General features: G+C 44.2%; 1 protein-coding gene across 1 annotated transcript in view; it reads right to left on the reverse strand.

Moving 5' to 3' along the window:
* Positions 1 to 22,159, reverse strand: part of ANKMY1 (ankyrin repeat and MYND domain containing 1) — a 100,930-nt gene that overhangs the window by 43,364 nt on the left and 35,407 nt on the right. Inside the window, exons 8-9 of the mRNA XM_082252200.1 lie at positions 18,214 to 18,385; positions 15,477 to 15,617 (exon numbers count right to left, since the gene is read on the reverse strand). Of these exons, the coding sequence (XP_082108326.1) occupies positions 15,477 to 15,617; positions 18,214 to 18,385 (313 nt within the window). The remainder of the gene's footprint in view (positions 1 to 15,476; positions 15,618 to 18,213; positions 18,386 to 22,159) is intronic.

The following is a 22,159-nucleotide window of genomic DNA, read 5'->3' on the forward strand; positions in this document are numbered from 1 at the left end:
ATGGAATTTGTTACTGATAACAAGAAAGTCAGTAAAATGGTTCCCCTGCAGCCAACAACAATAGATCTCTTAGCAACAGTAGACCCTCCACAACAATATACCTCCAAGCACCACTAAGTAGATCCAACTCAGCAACAATAGACCCTGCCAGCAACAATAGATCTCCCAGCAGCCAGCATCAATAGACCCTCCAGCACACCCATAACATACATTCAGTGCTGGAGGTGCCGGAACTGCGTTCTCCCACGTTTCTGCTGAAAAGGAGGCCTGAATATAAGAGTAGGGCAATTGTGCCAGTATCTGAGATGTGATGTGATCTGCATGAAAGTATAATTGTAGATATAGTTTAATTCTGTAAAGATACAGTAATCAGTTCTTCCATTAGCATTTGAAAGGGACAAAGCCAGCTTCTAGGATAGAGTTGACACCTAGATGCCAATAAAGTACTCCATCCAACTAAACATTGATTGTCACCTTTCTGAAGCCTCAAAGAAGAGTCCTAGCCATTTTGGCTGCAACTATCAGCAGGGGGCAAGAGAAGGCCCCAGAATGTCTGTAAGTTTTGATTGAGATCAATAGATCTAAGGAGTCTATTTTATCTCTCATAAAAACTAAAACATTAGCGGCAGAGAGATGAAAATAATCCCTGTTGATCGTACACGTTAAGCTACAAGTACATGTAAATCTGTATTTGTAGAGCATGTAGATTCCTGGAGAAACATACAAAAGCATTATTTTGAGCCTGATTGTGGCAGCTGAACAGTGATTGGAACTGCTGCGATCAGACTGACGTGCTGGTGTCGGAAATCCTATCCCTGACTCAGTGATCAGTGCCGTTCTGGGCCAATTTAACTCTGGTAATTTCAGAACACAGAACCGTGCTGCGGGCTGGGGCGGGAACACCCCCCAGGGTGATTGGCCAAGGGCATGCTTCTGCCAAAGTATTAACTTTGGTAGCGTTTATTTCTGTTTTTATCCCCTTTTATTTTCATAGCTTAAAGCCAATTATGTATGTCTTTTTGTAACTCCTTATTCCTTGCATATATTTTATGCACTACCCACTTTCAGGATTTGAAATTATAAAATGAATAAGTGACTTCTGTGTACTAAGCTAGGGCTCATATCTGTAGAGAGATTGTTGCATTTTAATGTCTATGCTCGGTCCAAGTTCGTTGCCAATCTGTATGTAATTGCACTGCGTGTTGGCAGATTGCGTGCAGATTGTAAACTAGCAGATCTGCCAGGTGGAGATCTGTGTGTGTGTGTGTGTGTGTGTGGTGGCCCAGCAGACCAGTCTGCGGAAAAAGTGTTGAGTGGTAGCAGTCTATCCTTTGTTGTTTGTATGGTGTGTGGGTGTGTGGACAGTGGGAAAAGTGATTAATAGTGTTGAGCGAACACGGACTGTATTATTCGTGTTCGTACCGAATAATTGGATTTTTTTTACCCGAACACGGACACGGACACTTTACTGTATGTTCGGGTAAAAATCCGTGTTCGGTCGTTTTATTTCCGGGTTTTGCATGCTTTGGCGCTCTTTTCATGGCGGGCTTTCAACAGCCAATCAACAATCGTTTAACTGGTGTGCCTTAAGCCATCCCAGCCATGCCTGCAAATGTCTTAGTAGCTGTGATTGGCCGTCTGAAGCATGTGACCAAGTCTTTATAAGTTCGAGGCAGCCGCCGCAGCAGCGTCATTCTGCTGCTTAGCTAAGGGACAGAGCACACATCAATGTGCTGGCTGCTGATTAGGGAAAGATAGGCAGGAAAAAACCATTTGTGTCCGGATAGAATTGAGGGACAGGTCGGAGTGTTTAGGCAGGGCGAGTTGTAGGCATTTTAGGGATAGAGTCTGCTGAATTATAGGGTCAGTGTCTTCTACAAACTACAATCGATATTGCTGTGTGGGGGGTGGGGTGAATCTGCACTCAATCCTGATCTACGATCTCTTCTCAATCCTGTTAGGGACAGAGTCTGCTGAATTTTAGGGAAACTGTGTTCTACAAACTACAATCGATATTGCTGTGTGGTGTGGGATTGGAGATAGGCAGGTGTCAGTGATCCACATCCATTTTTCTGTGTGTGAGCTGCAGTGAACACAATCTTTTTGGGCTGCAGTGAACACAATCTTTTTGGGCTGCAGTGAACACAATCTTTTTGGGCTGCAGTGAACACAATCTTTTTGGGGTGCAGTGAACAAAATCTTTTTGGGGTGCAGTGAACACAATCCTTTTTGGTGTGCAGTGAACACAATCTTTGTGGGGTGCAGTGAACAAAATCCTTTGTGGGGTGCAGTGAACACAATCTTTTTGGGGTGCAGTGAACAAAATCCTTTTTGGGGTGCAGTGAACAACATCCTTTTTGGGGTGCAGTGAACACAATCTTTTTGGGGTGCAGTGAACAAAATCCTTTGTGGGGTGCAGTGAACACAATCTTTTTGGGGTGCAGTGAACACAATCTTTTTGGGGTGGAGTGAACAACATCCTTTTTGGGGTGCAGTGAACAAAATCCTTTTTGGGGTGCAGTGAACAAAATCATTTTTGGGGTGCAGTGAACACAATCTTTTTGGGGTGCAGTGAACACAATCTTTGTGGGGTGCAGTGAACACAATCTTTTTGGGGTGGAGTGAACAACATCCTTTTTGGGGTGCAGTGAACAACATCCTTTTTGGGGTGCAGTGAACACAATCTTTTTGGGGTGCAGTGAACACAATCTTTGTGGGGTACAGTGAACAGAATCTTTGTGGGGTGCAGTGAACACAATCTTTGGGGGGTACAGTGAACACAATCTTTTTGGGGTGCAGTGAACACAATCTTTGTGGGGTGCAGTGAACACAATCTTTTTGGGGTGGAGTGAACAAAATCATTTTTGGGGTGCAGTGAACAACATCCTTTTTGGGGTGCAGTGATCAAAATCCTTTTTGGGGTGCAGTGAACACAATCTTTTTGGGGTGCAGTGAACAAAATCCTTTGTGGGGTGCAGTGAACAGAATCTTTGTGGGGTGCAGTGAACACAATCTTTGGGGGGGTACAGTGAACACAATCTTTTTGGGGTGCAGTGAACACAATCTTTGTGGGGTACAGTGAACAGAATCTTTGTGGGGTGCAGTGAACACAATCTTTGGGGGGTACAGTGAACACAATCTTTTTGGGGTGCAGTGAACACAATCTTTGGGGGGTACAGTGAACACAATCTTTTTGGGGTGCAGTGAACACAATCTTTGTGGGGTGCAGTGAACACAATCTTTGGGGGGGTACAGTGAACACAATCTTTTTGGGGTGCAGTGAACAACATCCTTTTAGGGTGCAGTGAACACAATCTTTGTGGGGTGCAGTGAACAACATCCTTTTAGGGTGCAGTGAACACAATCTTTGTGGGGTACAGTGAACAGAATCTTTGTGGGGTGCAGTGAACACAATCTTTGGGGGGTACAGTGAACACAATCTTTGTGAGGTGCAGTGAACACAATCTTTGTGGGGTGCAGTGAACACAATCATTGTGGGGTGCAGTGAACTCAATCTTTGTGGGGTACAGTGAACACAATCTCATACTTCTGAAGATTTGAGGGTGCTGCCTGTTCCATACTCCCCCTACTCCTCATCTAGCCTTTTAGGGGTACAAACAATAGTAATTGGGGCCTAGTGTGGTTGTGTACGTGTGATATACATACACTTTTTTTGGATCATATTTTCTATTCCGCTATTTAATCAAAAACCTTTGGGGATCAGTTAAATTGGGGGATAGTCTGTGTTGGTACGTGTGAGAGAGATCCACCTTTCCAAGTTGTTGGGGTTCATCTCATACTTCTGAAGGTTTGAGGGTGCTGCCTGTTCCATACTCCCCCTACTCCTAGCCTTTTAGGGGTACAAACAATAGTAATTGGGGCCTAGTGTGGTTGTGTACGTGTGATATACATACACTTTTTTTGGATCATATTTTCTATTCCGCTATTTAATCAAAAACCTTTGGGGATCAGTTAAATTGGGGGATAGTCTGTGTTGGTACGTGTGAGAGAGATCCACCTTTCCAAGTTGTTGGGGTTCATCTCATACTTCTGAAGGTTTGAGGGTGCTGCCTGTTCCATACTCCCCCTACTCCTAGCCTTTTAGGGGTACAAACAATAGTAATTGGGGCCTAGTGTGGTTGTGTACGTGTGATATACATACACTTTTTTTGGATCATATTTTCTATTCCGCTATTTAATCAAAAACCTTTGGGGATCAGTTAAATTGGGGGATAGTCTGTGTTGGTACGTGTGAGAGAGATCCACCTTTCCAAGTTGTTGGGGTTCATCTCATACTTCTGAAGGTTTGAGGGTGCTGCCTGTTCCATACCCCCCCTACTCCTCATCTAGCCTTTTAGGGGTACAAACAATAGTAATTGGGGCCTAGTGTGGTTGTGTACGTGTGATATACATACACTTTTTTTGGATCATATTTTCTATTCCGCTATTTAATCAAAAACCTTTGGGGATCAGTTAAATTGGGGGATAGTCTGTGTTGGTACGTGTGAGAGAGATCCACCTTTCCAAGTTGTTGGGGTTCATCTCATACTTCTGAAGGTTTGAGGGTGCTGCCTGTTCCATACTCCCCCTACTCCTCATCTAGCCTTTTAGGGGTACAAACAATAGTAATTGGGGCCCAGTGTGGTTGTGTACGTGTGATATACATACACTTTTTTTGGATCATATTTTCTATTCCGCTATTTAATCAAAAACCTTTGGGGATCAGTTAAATTGGGGGATAGTCTGTGTTGGTACGTGTGAGAGAGATCCACCTTTCCAAGTTGTTGGGGTTCATCTCATACTTCTGAAGGTTTGAGGGTGCTGCCTGTTCCATACTCCCCCTACTCCTCATCTAGCCTTTTAGGGGTACAAACAATAGTAATTGGGGCCCAGTGTGGTTGTGTACGTGTGATATACATACACTTTTTTTGGATCATATTTTCTATTCCGCTATTTAATCAAAAACCTTTGGGGATCAGTTAAATTGGGGGATAGTCTGTGTTGGTACGTGTGAGAGAGATCCACCTTTCCAAGTTGTTGGGGTTCATCTCATACTTCTGAAGGTTTGAGGGTGCTGCCTGTTCCATACCCCCCCTACTCCTCATCTAGCCTTTTAGGGGTACAAACAATAGTAATTGGGGCCTAGTGTGGTTGTGTACGTGTGATATACATACACTTTTTTTGGATCATATTTTCTATTCCGCTATTTAATCAAAAACCTTTGGGGATCAGTTAAATTGGGGGATAGTCTGTGTTGGTACGTGTGAGAGAGATCCACCTTTCCAAGTTGTTGGGGTTCATCTCATACTTCTGAAGGTTTGAGGGTGCTGCCTGTTCCATACCCCCCCTACTCCTCATCTAGCCTTTTAGGGGTACAAACAATAGTAATTGGGGCCTAGTGTGGTTGTGTACGTGTGATATACATACACTTATTTTGGATCATATTTTCTATTCCGCTATTTAATCAAAAACCTTTGGGGATCAGTTAAATTGGGGGATAGTCTGTGTTGGTACGTGTGAGAGAGATCCACCTTTCCAAGTTGTTGGGGTTCATCTCATACTTCTGAAGGTTTGAGGGTGCTGCCTGTTCCATACCCCCCCTACTCCTCATCTAGCCTTTTAGGGGTACAAACAATAGTAATTGGGGCCTAGTGTGGTTGTGTACGTGTGATATACATACACTTTTTTTGGATCATATTTTCTATTCCGCTATTTAATCAAAAACCTTTGGGGATCAGTTAAATTGGGGGATAGTCTGTGTTGGTACGTGTGAGAGAGATCCACCTTTCCAAGTTTTTGGGGTTCATCTCATACTTCTTAAGATTTGAGGGTGCTGCCTGTTCCATACCCCCCCTACTCCTCATCTAGCCTTTTAGGGGTACAAACAATAGTAATTGGGGCCTAGTGTGGTTGTGTACGTGTGATATACATACACTTTTTTTGGATCATATTTTCTATTCCGCTATTTAATCAAAAACCTTTGGGGATCAGTTAAATTGGGGGATAGTCTGTGTTGGTACGTGTGAGAGAGATCCACCTTTCCAAGTTGTTGGGGTTCATCTCATACTTCTGAAGGTTTGAGGGTGCTGCCTGTTCCATACTCCCCCTACTCCTAGCCTTTTAGGGGTACAAACAATAGTAATTGGGGCCTAGTGTGGTTGTGTACGTGTGATATACATACACTTTTTTTGGATCATATTTTCTATTCCGCTATTTAATCAAAAACCTTTGGGGATCAGTTAAATTGGGGGATAGTCTGTGTTGGTACGTGTGAGAGAGATCCACCTTTCCAAGTTGTTGGGGTTCATCTCATACTTCTGAAGGTTTGAGGGTGCTGCCTGTTCCATACCCCCCCTACTCCTCATCTAGCCTTTTAGGGGTACAAACAATAGTAATTGGGGCCTAGTGTGGTTGTGTACGTGTGATATACATACACTTTTTTTGGATCATATTTTCTATTCCGCTATTTAATCAAAAACCTTTGGGGATCAGTTAAATTGGGGGATAGTCTGTGTTGGTACGTGTGAGAGAGATCCACCTTTCCAAGTTGTTGGGGTTCATCTCATACTTCTGAAGGTTTGAGGGTGCTGCCTGTTCCATACTCCCCCTACTCCTCATCTAGCCTTTTAGGGGTACAAACAATAGTAATTGGGGCCCAGTGTGGTTGTGTACGTGTGATATACATACACTTTTTTTGGATCATATTTTCTATTCCGCTATTTAATCAAAAACCTTTGGTGATCAGTTAAATTGGGGGATAGTCTGTGTTGGTACGTGTGAGAGAGATCCACCTTTCCAAGTTGTTGGGGTTCATCTCATACTTCTGAAGGTTTGAGGGTGCTGCCTGTTCCATACCCCCCCTACTCCTCATCTAGCCTTTTAGGGGTACAAACAATAGTAATTGGGGCCTAGTGTGGTTGTGTACGTGTGATATACATACACTTTTTTTGGATCATATTTTCTATTCCGCTATTTAATCAAAAACCTTTGGGGATCAGTTAAATTGGGGGATAGTCTGTGTTGGTACGTGTGAGAGAGATCCACCTTTCCAAGTTTTTGGGGTTCATCTCATACTTCTGAAGATTTGAGGGTGCTGCCTGTTCCATACCCCCCCTACTCCTCATCTAGCCTTTTAGGGGTACAAACAATAGTAATTGGGGCCTAGTGTGGTGGTGTACGTGTGATATACATACACTTTTTTTGGATCATATTTTCTATTCCGCTATTTAATCAAAAACCTTTGGGGATCAGTTAAATTGGGGGATAGTCTGTGTTGGTACGTGTGAGAGAGATCCACCTTTCCAAGTTGTTGGGGTTCATCTCATTCTTCTGAAGGTTTGAGGGTGCTGCCTGTTCCATACCCCCCCTACTCCTCATCTAGCCTTTTAGGGGTACAAACAATAGTAATTGGGGCCTAGTGTGGTTGTGTACGTGTGATATACATACACTTTTTTTGGATCATATTTTCTATTCCGCTATTTAATCAAAAACCTTTGGGGATCAGTTAAATTGGGGGATAGTCTGTGTTGGTACGTGTGAGAGAGATCCACCTTTCCAAGTTGTTGGGGTTCATCTCATACTTCTGAAGGTTTGAGGGTGCTGCCTGTTCCATACCCCCCCTACTCCTCATCTAGCCTTTTAGGGGTACAAACAATAGTAATTGGGGCCTAGTGTGGTTGTGTACGTGTGATATACATACACTTTTTTTGGATCATATTTTCTATTCCGCTATTTAATCAAAAACCTTTGGGGATCAGTTAAATTGGGGGATAGTCTGTGTTGGTACGTGTGAGAGAGATCCACCTTTCCAAGTTTTTGGGGTTCATCTCATACTTCTGAAGATTTGAGGGTGCTGCCTGTTCCATACCCCCCCTACTCCTCATCTAGCCTTTTAGGGGTACAAACAATAGTAATTGGGGCCTAGTGTGGTTGTGTACGTGTGATATACATACACTTTTTTTGGATCATATTTTCTATTCCGCTATTTAATCAAAAACCTTTGGGGATCAGTTAAATTGGGGGATAGTCTGTGTTGGTACGTGTGAGAGAGATCCACCTTTCCAAGTTGTTGGGGTTCATCTCATACTTCTGAAGGTTTGAGGGTGCTGCCTGTTCCATACTCCCCCTACTCCTAGCCTTTTAGGGGTACAAACAATAGTAATTGGGGCCTAGTGTGGTTGTGTACGTGTGATATACATACACTTTTTTTGGATCATATTTTCTATTCCGCTATTTAATCAAAAACCTTTGGGGATCAGTTAAATTGGGGGATAGTCTGTGTTGGTACGTGTGAGAGAGATCCACCTTTCCAAGTTGTTGGGGTTCATCTCATACTTCTGAAGGTTTGAGGGTGCTGCCTGTTCCATACCCCCCCTACTCCTCATCTAGCCTTTTAGGGGTACAAACAATAGTAATTGGGGCCTAGTGTGGTTGTGTACGTGTGATATACATACACTTTTTTTGGATCATATTTTCTATTCCGCTATTTAATCAAAAACCTTTGGGGATCAGTTAAATTGGGGGATAGTCTGTGTTGGTACGTGTGAGAGAGATCCACCTTTCCAAGTTGTTGGGGTTCATCTCATACTTCTGAAGGTTTGAGGGTGCTGCCTGTTCCATACTCCCCCTACTCCTCATCTAGCCTTTTAGGGGTACAAACAATAGTAATTGGGGCCCAGTGTGGTTGTGTACGTGTGATATACATACACTTTTTTTGGATCATATTTTCTATTCCGCTATTTAATCAAAAACCTTTGGGGATCAGTTAAATTGGGGGATAGTCTGTGTTGGTACGTGTGAGAGAGATCCACCTTTCCAAGTTGTTGGGGTTCATCTCATACTTCTGAAGGTTTGAGGGTGCTGCCTGTTCCATACCCCCCCTACTCCTCATCTAGCCTTTTAGGGGTACAAACAATAGTAATTGGGGCCTAGTGTGGTTGTGTACGTGTGATATACATACACTTTTTTTGGATCATATTTTCTATTCCGCTATTTAATCAAAAACCTTTGGGGATCAGTTAAATTGGGGGATAGTCTGTGTTGGTACGTGTGAGAGAGATCCACCTTTCCAAGTTTTTGGGGTTCATCTCATACTTCTGAAGATTTGAGGGTGCTGCCTGTTCCATACTCCTCCTCCTACTGCTCAACCATCCTTTTAGGGGTACAAACAATAGTAGTTGGGGCCTAGTGTGGTGGTGTACGTGCGAGATACATACACTTTCTTTTTGATCATATTTTCTATTCCGCTATTCAATTAAAACCTTTGGGGATCAATTCAATTGCGAGATAGTCTGTGTCGGTACGTGTGAGATCCACCTTTCCAAGTTTTTGGGGTTCATCTCATACTTCTGAAGATTTGAGGGTGCTGCCTGTTCCATACTCCTGCTCCTACTGCTCAACCATCCTTTTAGGGGTACAAACAATAGTAATTGGGGCCTAGTGTGGTTGTGTACGTGCGAGATACATACACTTTTTTTGATCATATTTCCTATTCCGCTATTCAATAAAAACCTTTGAGGATCAATTGAATTGCGGGATAGTCTGTGTCGGTACGTGTGAGATCCACCTTTCCAAGTTTTTGGGGTTCATCTCATACTTCTGAAGATTTGAGGGTGCTGCCTGTTCCATACTCCTCCTCCTACTCCTCATCCATCCTTTTAGGGGTACAAACAATAGTAATTGGGGCCTAGTGTGGTTGTGTACGTGCGAGATACATACACTTTTTTTGATCATATTTCCTATTCCGCTATTCAATAAAAACCTTTGAGGATCAATTGAATTGCGGGATAGTCTGTGTCGGTACGTGTGAGATCCACCTTTCCAAGTTTTTGGGGTTCATCTCATACTTCTGAAGATTTGAGGGTGCTGTCTGTTCCATACTCCTCCTACTCCTCATCCATCCTTTTAGGGGTAGAAACAATAGTAATTGGGGCCTAGTGTGGTTTTGTACGTGCGAGATACATACACTTTTTTGGATCATATTTCCTATTCCGCTATTCAATAAAAACCTTTCTAGGGCAAGATCTTAAATTACAGAAATATGAGGAGACCGTCAAATAAGGGCCGTGGCCTGGGTCGTGGTGCTGCTGGTAGAGCTCCTGTTGCAAGGAGAGGACGTGGTCGATCTGTGCCAGCTACACGCACAAGTGAAACACCTTCCTCAAGTGTGAGTAGGCGACAGAACCTGCATCAGTATTTGGTAGGGCATCAAACGCCCCTAGAAGTGATGAGGCCAGAACAAGTTGAGGCGATAGTAGATTGGTTTGCTGCTGACAGTGCCTCCAGTTCCTTCACATTGTCTCCCACCCAGTCTACTGCAGAAAGGTCAGAGTTGGCACCTGCAGCCAATGTCCAACCGTCTTTCACCTCACCCCCTTGCAAATCAGGCCAGCAGTCTGAGCCCCAAGCCATACAGCAGTCTCTTATTCTTTTTGAGGACTCTGTCAGCAGGGTTTCCCAGGGCCATCCACCTAGCCCTGCCCCAGAAGTGGAAGAGATTGAGTGCAGCGATGCCCAACCACTTATTTCTCAAGATGAGTACATGCAAGGATCATCGCAGCACGTCTCCGATGATGACGAAACGCAGGTGCCAACTGCTGCGGCGTTCAGCATTGTGGAGACCGACAAGGAGGGCAGGGGTGAAGACTGGGTGGAAGATGATGTGGAGGACGATGAGGTCCTCGACCCCACATGGAATGAACGTCATGCAGGTGACCTGAGTAGTTTGGAGGAAGAGGCGGTGGTCGCACAGAGCCACCAGCACAGCAGAAGAGGGAGCAGGGTGCAGAAGCGGAGCGGCCGTGCCCTAGACACTACGCCCGCTACTGCCCAACGCAGCAAGGGAACGAGCGCACCAAAGTCAGCTCAAAGGAGTTCTCTAGCGTGGAAGTTCTTTAGAAAATGTGCTGATGACAGGACACGAGTGGTTTGCACCCTGTGCAATCAGAGCTTGAAGCGAGGCATAAACCTTCTCAACCTGAGCACAACCTGCATGATCAGGCATCTAAGTGCAAAGCACGAGCTGCAGTGGAGTACACACCTTCAAAACCAAGAAACGTCTCTGGCTCATCCTGCTTCCTCTTCTGCTGCAGTCTCGGCCGCTCCAGCCACATCTGTAGTGATACCGGCACCTGCCACCCCGCAAACAGACGATCTGTCAGCAACACCACCACCTGGGTCACCAACAACCATCTCCACAATGTCCCGTGGAAGCGTTCAGCTTTCCATCTCCCAAACACTTGAGAGGAAGAGGAAGTACCCCCCTACCCACCCGCGATCCCTGTCCCTGAATGCCAGCATTTCAAAATTATTGGCCTTTGAAATGCTGTCATTCCGTCTGGTGGAGACGCACAGTTTTAAAAACCTTATGTCGGTGGCTGTCCCACAGTACGTCGTGCCCAGCCGCCACTACTTTTCCAGGCAAGCCATCCCTTCCCTGCACAACCAAGTGGGGGAAAATATCAGGTGTGCACTGCGCAACGCCATCTGTGCCAAGGTCCACCTAACTACGGATACGTGGACCAGTAAGCACGGTCAGGGGCGTTATATCTCCCTAACGGCACACTGGGTAAATGCAGTGGCGGATGGGCCTGAGGCGGATAGCAATTTGGCGCATGTCCTTCCACCACCGAGGATTGCAGGGCGCTTCAGTTTGCCTCCTGTTCCTAACTCCTCCTACTCCGCTTCCTCATCCTCTACCGCCTCCTCATCCGGACAGCGTAACACCTTCACCACCAACTTCAGCACGGCCAGGGGTAAACGACAGCAGGCAGTTTTACAACTTGCCTGTTTGGGGGACAAACCACACACCGCGCAGGAGTTGTGGAGGAGCATGGAACAGCAGACAAATGAGTGGTTGCTGCCAGCGAGCCTCAAGCCCGGCCTGGTGGTGTGCGATAACGGGCGAAATCTCATAGCAGCTCTGGGCCTAGCCGGTTTGACGCACATCCCTTGCCTGGCGCATGTGCTGAATTTGGTGGTGCAGAGGTTCCTTAAAAACTACCCCGATATGTCAGAGCTGCTGCAGAAAGTGCGGGCCGTTTGTGCGCACTTTCGGCGTTCTCACCCTGCTGCTGCTCGCCTGGCAGCGCTGCAGCGTAACTTCGGCCTTCCCGCTCACCGCCTCATATGTGACGTGCCCACAAGGTGGAACTCCACCTTGCACATGCTGGAAAGACTGTGCGAGCAGCAGCAGGCCATAGTGGAGTTTCAGCTGCAGCACGCACGCGTGAGTCGCTCTGCGGAACAGCACCACTTCACCACCAATAACTGGGCCTCCATGCGAGACCTGTGTGCCTTGTTGCGCTGTTTTGAGTACTCCACCAACATGGCCAGTGGCAATGACGCCGTTCTCAGCTTAACTATCCCACTTCTATGCCTCCTTGAAAAAACAATTCGGGCGATGATGGAAGAGGATGTGGCACAGGATGAGGAGGAGGAGGAGGATGAAGAGGTAACATTTCCAAGGCTTTCAGGGCAGTCATTCGCAAGGGGCTCCGAGGGTGGGTTCCTGCACACGCAAACGCCAGGGACGCAATTGTCCAGCAGGGGCACAGTTCTGGAGGATGAGGAGGATGAGGAGGAGGAGGAGCTGGAGGAGGAGATGGAACCATGTTCACAGCAGGGTGGCACCCAGGCCAGCTCATGGCCATCACTGGTGCGTGGCTGGGGGGATACAGAGGACACGGACGATACACCTCCCACAGAGGACAGCCTTTCGTTGCCTCTGGGCAGCCTGGCACACATGAGCGATTACATGCTGCAGTGTCTCCACAACGACCGCCGAGTTGCCCACATTCTAACTTGTGCTGATTACTGGGTGGCCACGCTGCTGGATCCCCGTTACAAGGACAACGTACCGTCCTTAATTCACTCACTGGAGCGCGATCGCAAGATGCGCGAGTACAAGCGCACGCTGGTAGACGCCATGCTGCTGGCATTCCCATCTGACAGCGGGGCCACAGTGGAAGCACAAGGCAGAGGAGGAGGAGGAGGAGGTCGCCAACGCAACCAGGGCACCGCCAGCACCTCAGAAGGCAGGGTTAGCATGGCCGAAATGTGGAAAAGCTTTGTCAGCACGCCACAACAAACAGCAGCACCAGCAGCTCAGATGGAACGTCTTAGCAGGAGGCAGCATTTTACCAACATGGTGGAGCAGTATGTGTGCACACGCCTACATGTAGTGAATGACGGGTCTGCCCCCTTCAACTTCTGGGTCTCCAAATTGGGCACATGGCCTGAGCTTGCCCTTTACGCCTTGGAGGTGCTGGCGTGCCCTGCAGCCAGTGTATTATCTGAACGGGTATTTAGCACGGCTGGGGGCGTTATAACAGACAAGCGCAGCCGCCTGTCCAGAGACAATGTGGACAAGCTCACGTTCATTAAAATGAACCAGGCATGGATCCCACGGGACTTTTCCGTACCTTATGCAGAATAGCAATGGATACCGACCTTACCCACCCATTGTTCCATTTTTGCTCTTTCTCACTCTTTTGGGGTGTACCCTCATTTAAAATTTTTGAAAAGAAGCAGTGTTGGCTACCTCGTCCTCCTCCTCAGGGCCAGATTAATGTAGGGGCTATTGGAGCTGCAGCTCCAGGCCCCTACCTTTTATATAGGCCCCGGGTTGGCCATATTCACTGTTACCGCTCTTCTGTCACTTGTAAACACAGAAGTCTGGCTTCTATGCTCGCTTCCCCAGGCAGCACCCTCAGAACCTCCCCACACAGCGTGAAGGCCGGACAAGGAGGGACAGTTGGCGATGCATGGATGTGTTTATGGGCTTCAGAGACAGCATCCCATGTTGAATTAGGCATGCATGGCTGCACCCTTCCTCCTCTGGGTGCATGGCAAGGCACGGCCCTTAAGGCCCTTCAAAATCCTCAGCACCAAGCCCATGATGCTGTTAATCCGGCCCTGGTCCTCCTCCACCGCCGCTTCCACCTACACCGCCCATAGGTGTGCGCAGCCTATTGCATTAAGGTGTGCACCCCAAAGTTGAAATACACATGCATGTGTTTGCCAGCAGGGAGAGTAATGTATCGGGGCCATGTACCTGTAGGCAAGGAGAAATAGAGCAGAGCAGGTCCCAGGGAGATCTTTCCCATCTCCTCACTGGCAATGCTATGTGCCCTAGGTGATTAGGGTGTGCCCAGGCACACCCAGCACACCCTGTGCGCACGCCTATGTCACCGCCACATCCACCACCACCTCAACCTCCCTCCTACTCCATATGGGCCTCGTCCTTCAGAGATGAAGAAGAACATTGTTTTATTTTTCTGTTTTTTTTTGTTGTTTTAAGTTATTTCCCTATCCACATTTGTTTGCAGAGCACTTGCCATGCTCTTAATTACGTTTTGCTGCCATTTGCAGCACTCTAGCCCTTTCCTTTGGTGTTTTAGAGCCATTTTAGTGCCTTAAAGTTCGGGTCCCCATTGACTTCAATGGGGTTCGGTGTCCGGGAAAAGTTCGGTAAAAGTCCGGGACACGGACCCGGACTTTTTTTTAAAGTTCGGCCGAACCCGTCGAACACGGACATCTAGGTGTCCGCTCAACCCTAGTGATTAACACTGGGGTTCTAGCTTGTAGGATAGCTGGAGGAACCTTAGAAGTGTGTGCTAGTAGCTACATCCCCCCTCCACCCCCCATCCTTAGAGTGCACCAGATTGTATGTAAGATTCATATCAGCCTGTGTGTGGTCAGTCAACTGGATTGGAGTGGAGTCTCCCTCTAGTGGTGGTCAGAGGTAGTGCAGACTGTGAAAGTGTATTTTACTTGCTCAGTATAAGTTCCCTCTCATTCACTCATAACCCCAGTCACAGACCACTCCTTGGTTAGCTAGTCGCTGTGGGCGTGCGTTACCATGACACTATGGCTAAAGTAAAAATAACTGATACCACATTGTAAATAATTCAGATTTTTCTGACAATTACCAGAGAGAAGAGGTAACACATACAGTTAAAACCATAGGGCAATAGTGTACGTTCTATGGGCCCCTTCTAATTATCATTTCAGGAGTCAGGCCTTGCCATGTACTTCCCAAAGTGAAAATTCTTATAACCAGTCGTATATAGTTTACACTTCGGGAGAGAGTACCTTAGCAAAATAGATAAATGAAGACAGCAGAAAAATATTTAATTGCCAAGTTGACCTACTCTGGGAAAAGCTACTAGTGGGATGACTTCTACAGATGTGCACTAGAACATATATAAAAAAAAAAAAAAGGTAGAAAAAAGACTGCCTGCCTTACAAACAGCTTCTATTATCTGCTGTCAAGTAACGGTGCCTATGTGACATTTATCGGTGTTCATTGCTGCAAAAGCACTTCCAAGAACAAAGACACTAAAAATTCCTGGGGTGCGATTCAGCTGCGCTCTGTCATCCTTATGACAGGCATGTGTCTATGGTGTATTCTATTTTTATTTTCTGCACACTAATTAGATGTCCCTCTGAGAATAAGTGCTGCCGACATACTGTACCTTGTCAGGATCATACACATAGTCCTCATCCTCAGCGCTGGCATTGGGATCTGAAGCAGCAAATAGCAGAATCTCTGTGATCCGAGTTCCTTCAGCTACTGGCAAAGCTGCTGCTATGTGGAGAGGAGTCAGGGAGCCATACTGGGAAATAAAACATACAGTCATAAAACCACTTGGAAAACATTGCAGGACTCCTGAAAACATGCTAATCAATCATCAGCCAAAAAATGAATGAGCAGGCAATAAGGAATTTTCTACAGTGTTAAGACTTTAAGGGCTAGTTTACAATTGCTACAAAACAAGGCTTCAAACACGCTTTGTTAAAGCTCTCTGAATGCCAGTCAAAGCTCCAGTCACTAAATAAAATGGTTAGCTTATAGTCCTATTTACACCTTGCTTTTACTTTGCTATGGCTTATACCCCATGTCGCTTTAGTGGTGCTTTACAGCCTCCATAGAAGTCTATGACAAAGCTCTCTTGAAGAACCACTGAAGTACCATCAAAGCATCACTGAAGCATCATCGAAACATCATCGAAGCACCACCGAAGCACTACCGAAGCACCAAAAACACATTAAAAAAGCATGTTGAAGCGGTAGGCACTTTAATGTGTGTTGAAGCCGAAACATGTGTAAATTAATCCTAAGGGCTAGTTTACACTTGCTTCAAAACAAGGCTTCGGACACGCTTTGTTAAAGCTCTCTGAATGCCAGTCAAAGCCCCTGTCACTAAAAAAAATGGTTAGCTTACACTCCTGTTTACACCTTGCTTTCCCTTTGCATCAAAAATTATACCCCATGCCACTTTAGTGGTACTTTCAAGCATTTTCAAAGCCTCCACGGAAGTCTATGACAAAGCTCGCTTCAAGAACCTGCAGCTTTTGAGAGGCTTTAATTCAGTTTTAGCTTCCCTTTTTTTAGAGGTATTGTAGGTGTGAGATATCAACACTCACACGGGGCATCTGCCAAGCTTCAAAAAAGCACCACCGAAGCATCATCAAAGCACAATCAAAGCATCAGAAACACATAAAAAAAAGCATGTTGAACATGTAGACATTTTAATGTGTGTTGAAATCTAAGCAAGTGTAAATGAGCTCTAAATCTGTCACATACTACAGTGAAACAAAAAGGTGAAACAATGTACAGACCACCTTTTTTTTTTTTTTTTTTGCTGCCACTGCTAAGGAATCAACACTGGAAATTAGCAGTGTTGCTGCCTCATATTTAGATTTCTAGAGAGAAGAGTGTTCTATGGGACTACTGACATTGCTCCTTTCCTGTAAACTACACATCATTTTCAAATTGGCAGCCCTGAGAATGAATTCAGTATTTCACTGTAACATTATAGGGCAAGCACACAAATAAATAAACAGCTATTCCCTCTCCAGACCTCAGATGCAGATATATCTGAGCATTCTGCTTGGCCTTGGTTGGTAGATATTTATGTCCCAGGTGTATTATATGACATTTTTTTTTCAATGTTCAGATCTAAAATACTAAAATATATAAAATATAGTTTTCGCTCTCTGCAGAAAACCTATAATACACTGTGAATCCTGTGTCATACCTGTGCCATGGATGCACCATAACAAAAATGTATAAAAATTCAGTTTAAAACATATTAACATCAATATATATATATATATATATATATATATATACACATACATACACACACACTAAGACAACTCCACACTCAAGTGCAATGAATCATAGTGGCAAGCAGCTGGGGAACAAAAGTCAGTAGATATTCTTCTAGACTTGGATTTCCACAGGTCCCAAAGTAGCCTACAAGCTTTGCAGCCTTCATTGAACAGAGGGATCACAAATGCTGGACAACAAAAAGGAAAAAGTGTGCATCGGCTTAGCGCATTACCAATGGTACCACTCATTAAAATGTAAAACACAGACCATTATACTCACAAAGCCAAATGGATGTAAGGCACATACCATGAGCCAGAAGGTGACTCCAACTGTCGCCTCAATTTGTAGTTCTAGATAGGCACAAACAATACTCAATGCAAAGCAGACACTGATGCATTTTGAGGGTAAACTCTCTCCCTCAGAACTTATAAGCCCAAAAACTATCAACTTCTAAGACAGTAGTGAGTCCCTATGCCCAGGTTTGGGCACGCATTACACATTTGAGAAACATGGACACTCCCCCGACTGTCAGCAGTGAGAACTTGGTTTATCTGCATCTGAGGTCTCTACCTCTATTGACAAATCTGAGAATGGTGGAGGTTTGTTTTTTTTAATGCCTTTTCCCTTTTCGCTAGATGCGGACAAATTCATGAAAACATTTTATTTTTTCTAGCTAGTGAAATGCTGCATGTTCAAACACTCTTTCATGGTAAAAGACTGCCTTTAAAAACAGGACAAAATGATAAAACATTTGATCCCATAATCAAATTAAAAAAATCCATTTTTATGATAGCGTTATGAGTTATATTCCATAGCTAATGAAGACAAAGTCATTTTTCTGTCTGCTGTGACATGCATTGATCTAGGATTCATGGAGCTGGCAGCTAAATCCAACAGTGTAATTAGAAAAGGAAATTACAGAGCATGCCTACATGTGATTAGGTGGAAGCCTGATCATGGCCATCATTCTGTTTAACATTGTGAAAATATGATTACAAAGCTAATCATTTTAGTTCTACAGAAAGTAAATGTTTTATAGGAAGTTTGTTGTTCAACAGAATCTGTTATGGAGCAATATTAAGCTGAATAAGTTACCGTTGTCGGCAGACGGATATCAGTGCTTGCTCCACATTCCAGCAGTAACTGTACAGTGTCGGCATCTGCAGATCTGACTGCAAAGAATAGAGGATGCATGGGGATGGAGCACATATCCGGGTCAGCACCTCGCAGGAGAAGCAGGTTGATGGTAGATCTTAGGTTTTTATCCCTAGATAAATGAATACCATTGTTATTAGAAAACCCTTGCGAAAAACAGTAAATATACTTGAAACTATGTGTGCAATGTACCAAACCTGAAACTGCTGGTCTCACAAAGTGTCAGTATCTTTAACCCGCTTTAGGATTAAACTAAAAATATATATTGGAAGAACATGGACTTTCTAGGCACACATAAGAAAAACCAAAATGTTTATTCAAAACAAAACAAATAACATAACAATAAAACCCTATAAGATCAAAAGAACTGTAACTGAATAGCTGATTAACCAAATGCTGACATTAACAAGGGTAGACTGGTGTCCCAAGACCCTAAAGTGGTAGCCAGCATATTATGGAGTGGTCAGCATCAATAATAGAGGCTTGACATGTTTCGTGAGTTTTCGCTTCTTCAGGAGCTCATTCAATTTATTCTAAATAGATAAAAAGAACAACAATAAGTACCATTTGTAATACGTAAACAATTTTACTAGTGAATACACCACACTTAAATATATTGTGCTCGAGGTCCAAATGTAGAATATTGGCATGCATGAGAGTGGGAGCACCCGTGCAATTTTTAGGTGGCTATAACGATTCGTATAGTATTATTTTTTGGTTTTGGTCTAATCCCCCCCCCCCCATTTTTTTGCTATTTGAAATAATCTTTTTTTTCTTATTGACCCATTTGAGCCCTTTACGTTATTGGTTGTATGAGTAACTGTACAGGTGTGGTTGAACATGGACTTTGTAGGTACTGCATGGTCAGGGTATATGAATGAAATACACACTAGTTGTAATTTGTCAACTAGAGATCATTTGGGACCAAACCAGTACAGTAAACATCAAACGTTTACTGAAGAAAAAGTCTAACCTATACTGGCACACAGAATTCTTTCAAAAGTATATACAAGAAAATATTTGCCCTTTGGGCCTCAGAATTCCAAATTTTCCCTCCTTTAAAAATGTCACCCCTGAGTTCAAAACACGTGAGAACAAGCTTTGACCAAATGTAGGTTTGGAACTTAGCAACCTATTGGTTTCCCAGTGTAGAGTAGATATGCAAACTCTGCATCAAGAACTCATAGCACTACAGACTATGCATGAGAGTATTAAAAGTCATGTTCATTTTGAGAAAAAATGGCAAGAGGTGAAGGATTACCTTACCAAACTCAACAAGGATATCATTTTTAAGAAACAAACCAAGTTGTCCAAGGACAGGCTGGCCTTCACTGAGGGCTATGCCTATCGTTGACAGAATCAATTTCAAAATAGGAGAAAGGGACATATACACAAGACTTTAAACCTTACTAATCCACGGGCACATAGGAAGGATGATACAGAATCTGATTCTTCTTTATCTATTTCTTCTGCACAGTCAGCATCAATCAAACCTGTTTCTACACGCCCAAAAACTGATTTGGGCATACACAAAAGGAATCACAATGGTGGAGGACACTACACACCTCATCCTAAGAAACGTCCGGAGGACAACACTAGACATAGACCAGAGCTCACGACACATCACAGTGAGTCCAGCAGACCAGGTAATGGCTCGGCGGAACCTTCGTTGATCCCGCGTGACCCATACCTAGGTACTGTGGCTGCTCAAGCACTACAGTTGTTACATAAAAATCCACCTAACACATCACTAGGTGCACCATCTGTTTCTGGCCCCTCAGCCTCCACATCCATCGCTAGAAGTATGTCACATACCTTGACACCCTTACTTACTTCACCTCACTCATCTCAATATTCCCCTTTATCCTCTGTCACTCAATTTCACATGTTCACCAAACAGTGCACCCTTGATTCCCACCTGGCACAAGTGGGATCACAAACCACAAATTTTCCACAGGTCCCTACGACAATACCTCCCACCTAGAACCTAGTGTGATTAATTTAACTCCATATTTCTTCACTTCGGAAGAGTTAGAGTTACTTAATCTTAGACTGAGTTTTTATCCCACAGCTCAGTTGGATAAATATGAGACCATCAAGGATCTCTGTTTATTTACAAGAAACCTTACTTTTAGGTACATATATGACCAAGATCAAGTCAGAGCAAAACAGGACAGAGAACCGTCCGAAAAGATCAAACATTTTACCATGGGGGACTTTTGAGCCCTCCGGGACCTAATATTACTTCCTGAGGAGAATAGTGCAGTGTCGGAAACATCATCAGAGGGTCAACACTCTCTGTACTTGGAGGGGGGGGGGGGGTAGGAGCGTGAGTTATTTTTAGATGACACACTGGGATTATATACTAGCCATGTATCCGTATGGCTATGCTATATAGATGACATACTTATTGTGTGGAGGGGGACTAACCAACAGCTCAAAACATTTGTAGATCGGTTGAACAACAACTGATTCAACTTGAAGTTCACCCTGAATAGCCATCCAGATACCATCACTTTTCGGGATCTTCAAATTTTCAAAGACTCTGAGAATTGTCTGGCCACCCTAAAGAGACTGCTGGTAACACCATTTTACGCGCTCACAGTGCTTCGCAGTATCCCTTATGCTCAGTATATCAGACTGAGATGGAATTGTACACACCTTTCAGATTTTAAACATCAGGCTAACTTGCTTCAGCACCGGCTTTTACAAAGAAGCTACACCAAATCCCTCCTATGAAAGACTTGCAACTAAGCTCTTAAACAATTCTGTAATTCACTTCTTTACAAACCCAACACTATGCAACAAAATACCCCTACAGTTAAATTTATTATGAGATTTTCTGGTCACTTAGCAACACCAACTGAGGGATATACATAGCAATCACTGGCATCTGTTACAAGATGAGCCTATCCTAAATAAATATTTACGGAATTATCCTAAAATGGTTTTCAAATGAGCTGCGTCGCTTCGGGATAGGCTCACTAGCAGTCAATATGATCCTATCCAGAAGCAAGGCCTTACTCCAGGGGTATGTTTAAATGCGGTCACTCTGCTTTTTGCCCCTGGATTTCCAGTGGCTCCAGGTTCATACTTCCGAATGGGGAGATTTCTGCTCCCAATTTTCGGGCAGACGGTGGCACTCAAGGGCTCGTTTACATCATGCTCTGCCAATATGGGGCTTTTTATGTGGGCAAGACGATCTGACTGTTGTGGCAAAGATTGAACAATCACATTTACTACTCAGCAAATGGGAAAATGCTTACACCTGTAAGCAGGCATCTGGATCTTTATTATAGATTCAATGCCTCTTTGGTCACCTTTTTGGTGTTAGAGGTTATTCCCCAGGACCCCAGAGGGGGTAACTGGGATAAACGAATACTTCAAAAAGAAACATTGTGGATAGGTCTTAACGCTACCTATCACCTGGTATTAATGCAATGCAGTTTTATAAGCCTTATAAATTTATCCTTAGAGGGTTAATAAGCCTCAAAGAGGAGTTATTTAATATACTTTGTATGGTCCTCTAGCTAATGCTATTTATACATACTGTATGTTCATACTGATGTGTCCTATGACCTCTGGGTTTGAAATGTTGATGATCTAATGAGGGTTTTTTGTGTTAATAATGTATCATATATAAATAAATACAGTGTAGTGCAGCTATATAAATAATTAGTTCATAAAGTCCAATAAGGATGTGAACCCATACACATCTACAGCTGGATACATTCTTTATGAATATGTGGTTAATTGTTATCTAAACACCTAATGCTTTATCTTCACATACAGTGTTACAGTATCTCCCAAAAGTGAGTACACCCCTCACATTTTTGTAAATGTATTATTATATCTTCTCATGTGACAACACTGAAGAAATTACACT

This window comes from Pelophylax lessonae (assembly GCF_965119305.1).
Source record: "Pelophylax lessonae genome assembly, chromosome: 3".
Classification (NCBI taxonomy): Eukaryota; Metazoa; Chordata; class Amphibia; order Anura; family Ranidae; genus Pelophylax; species Pelophylax lessonae.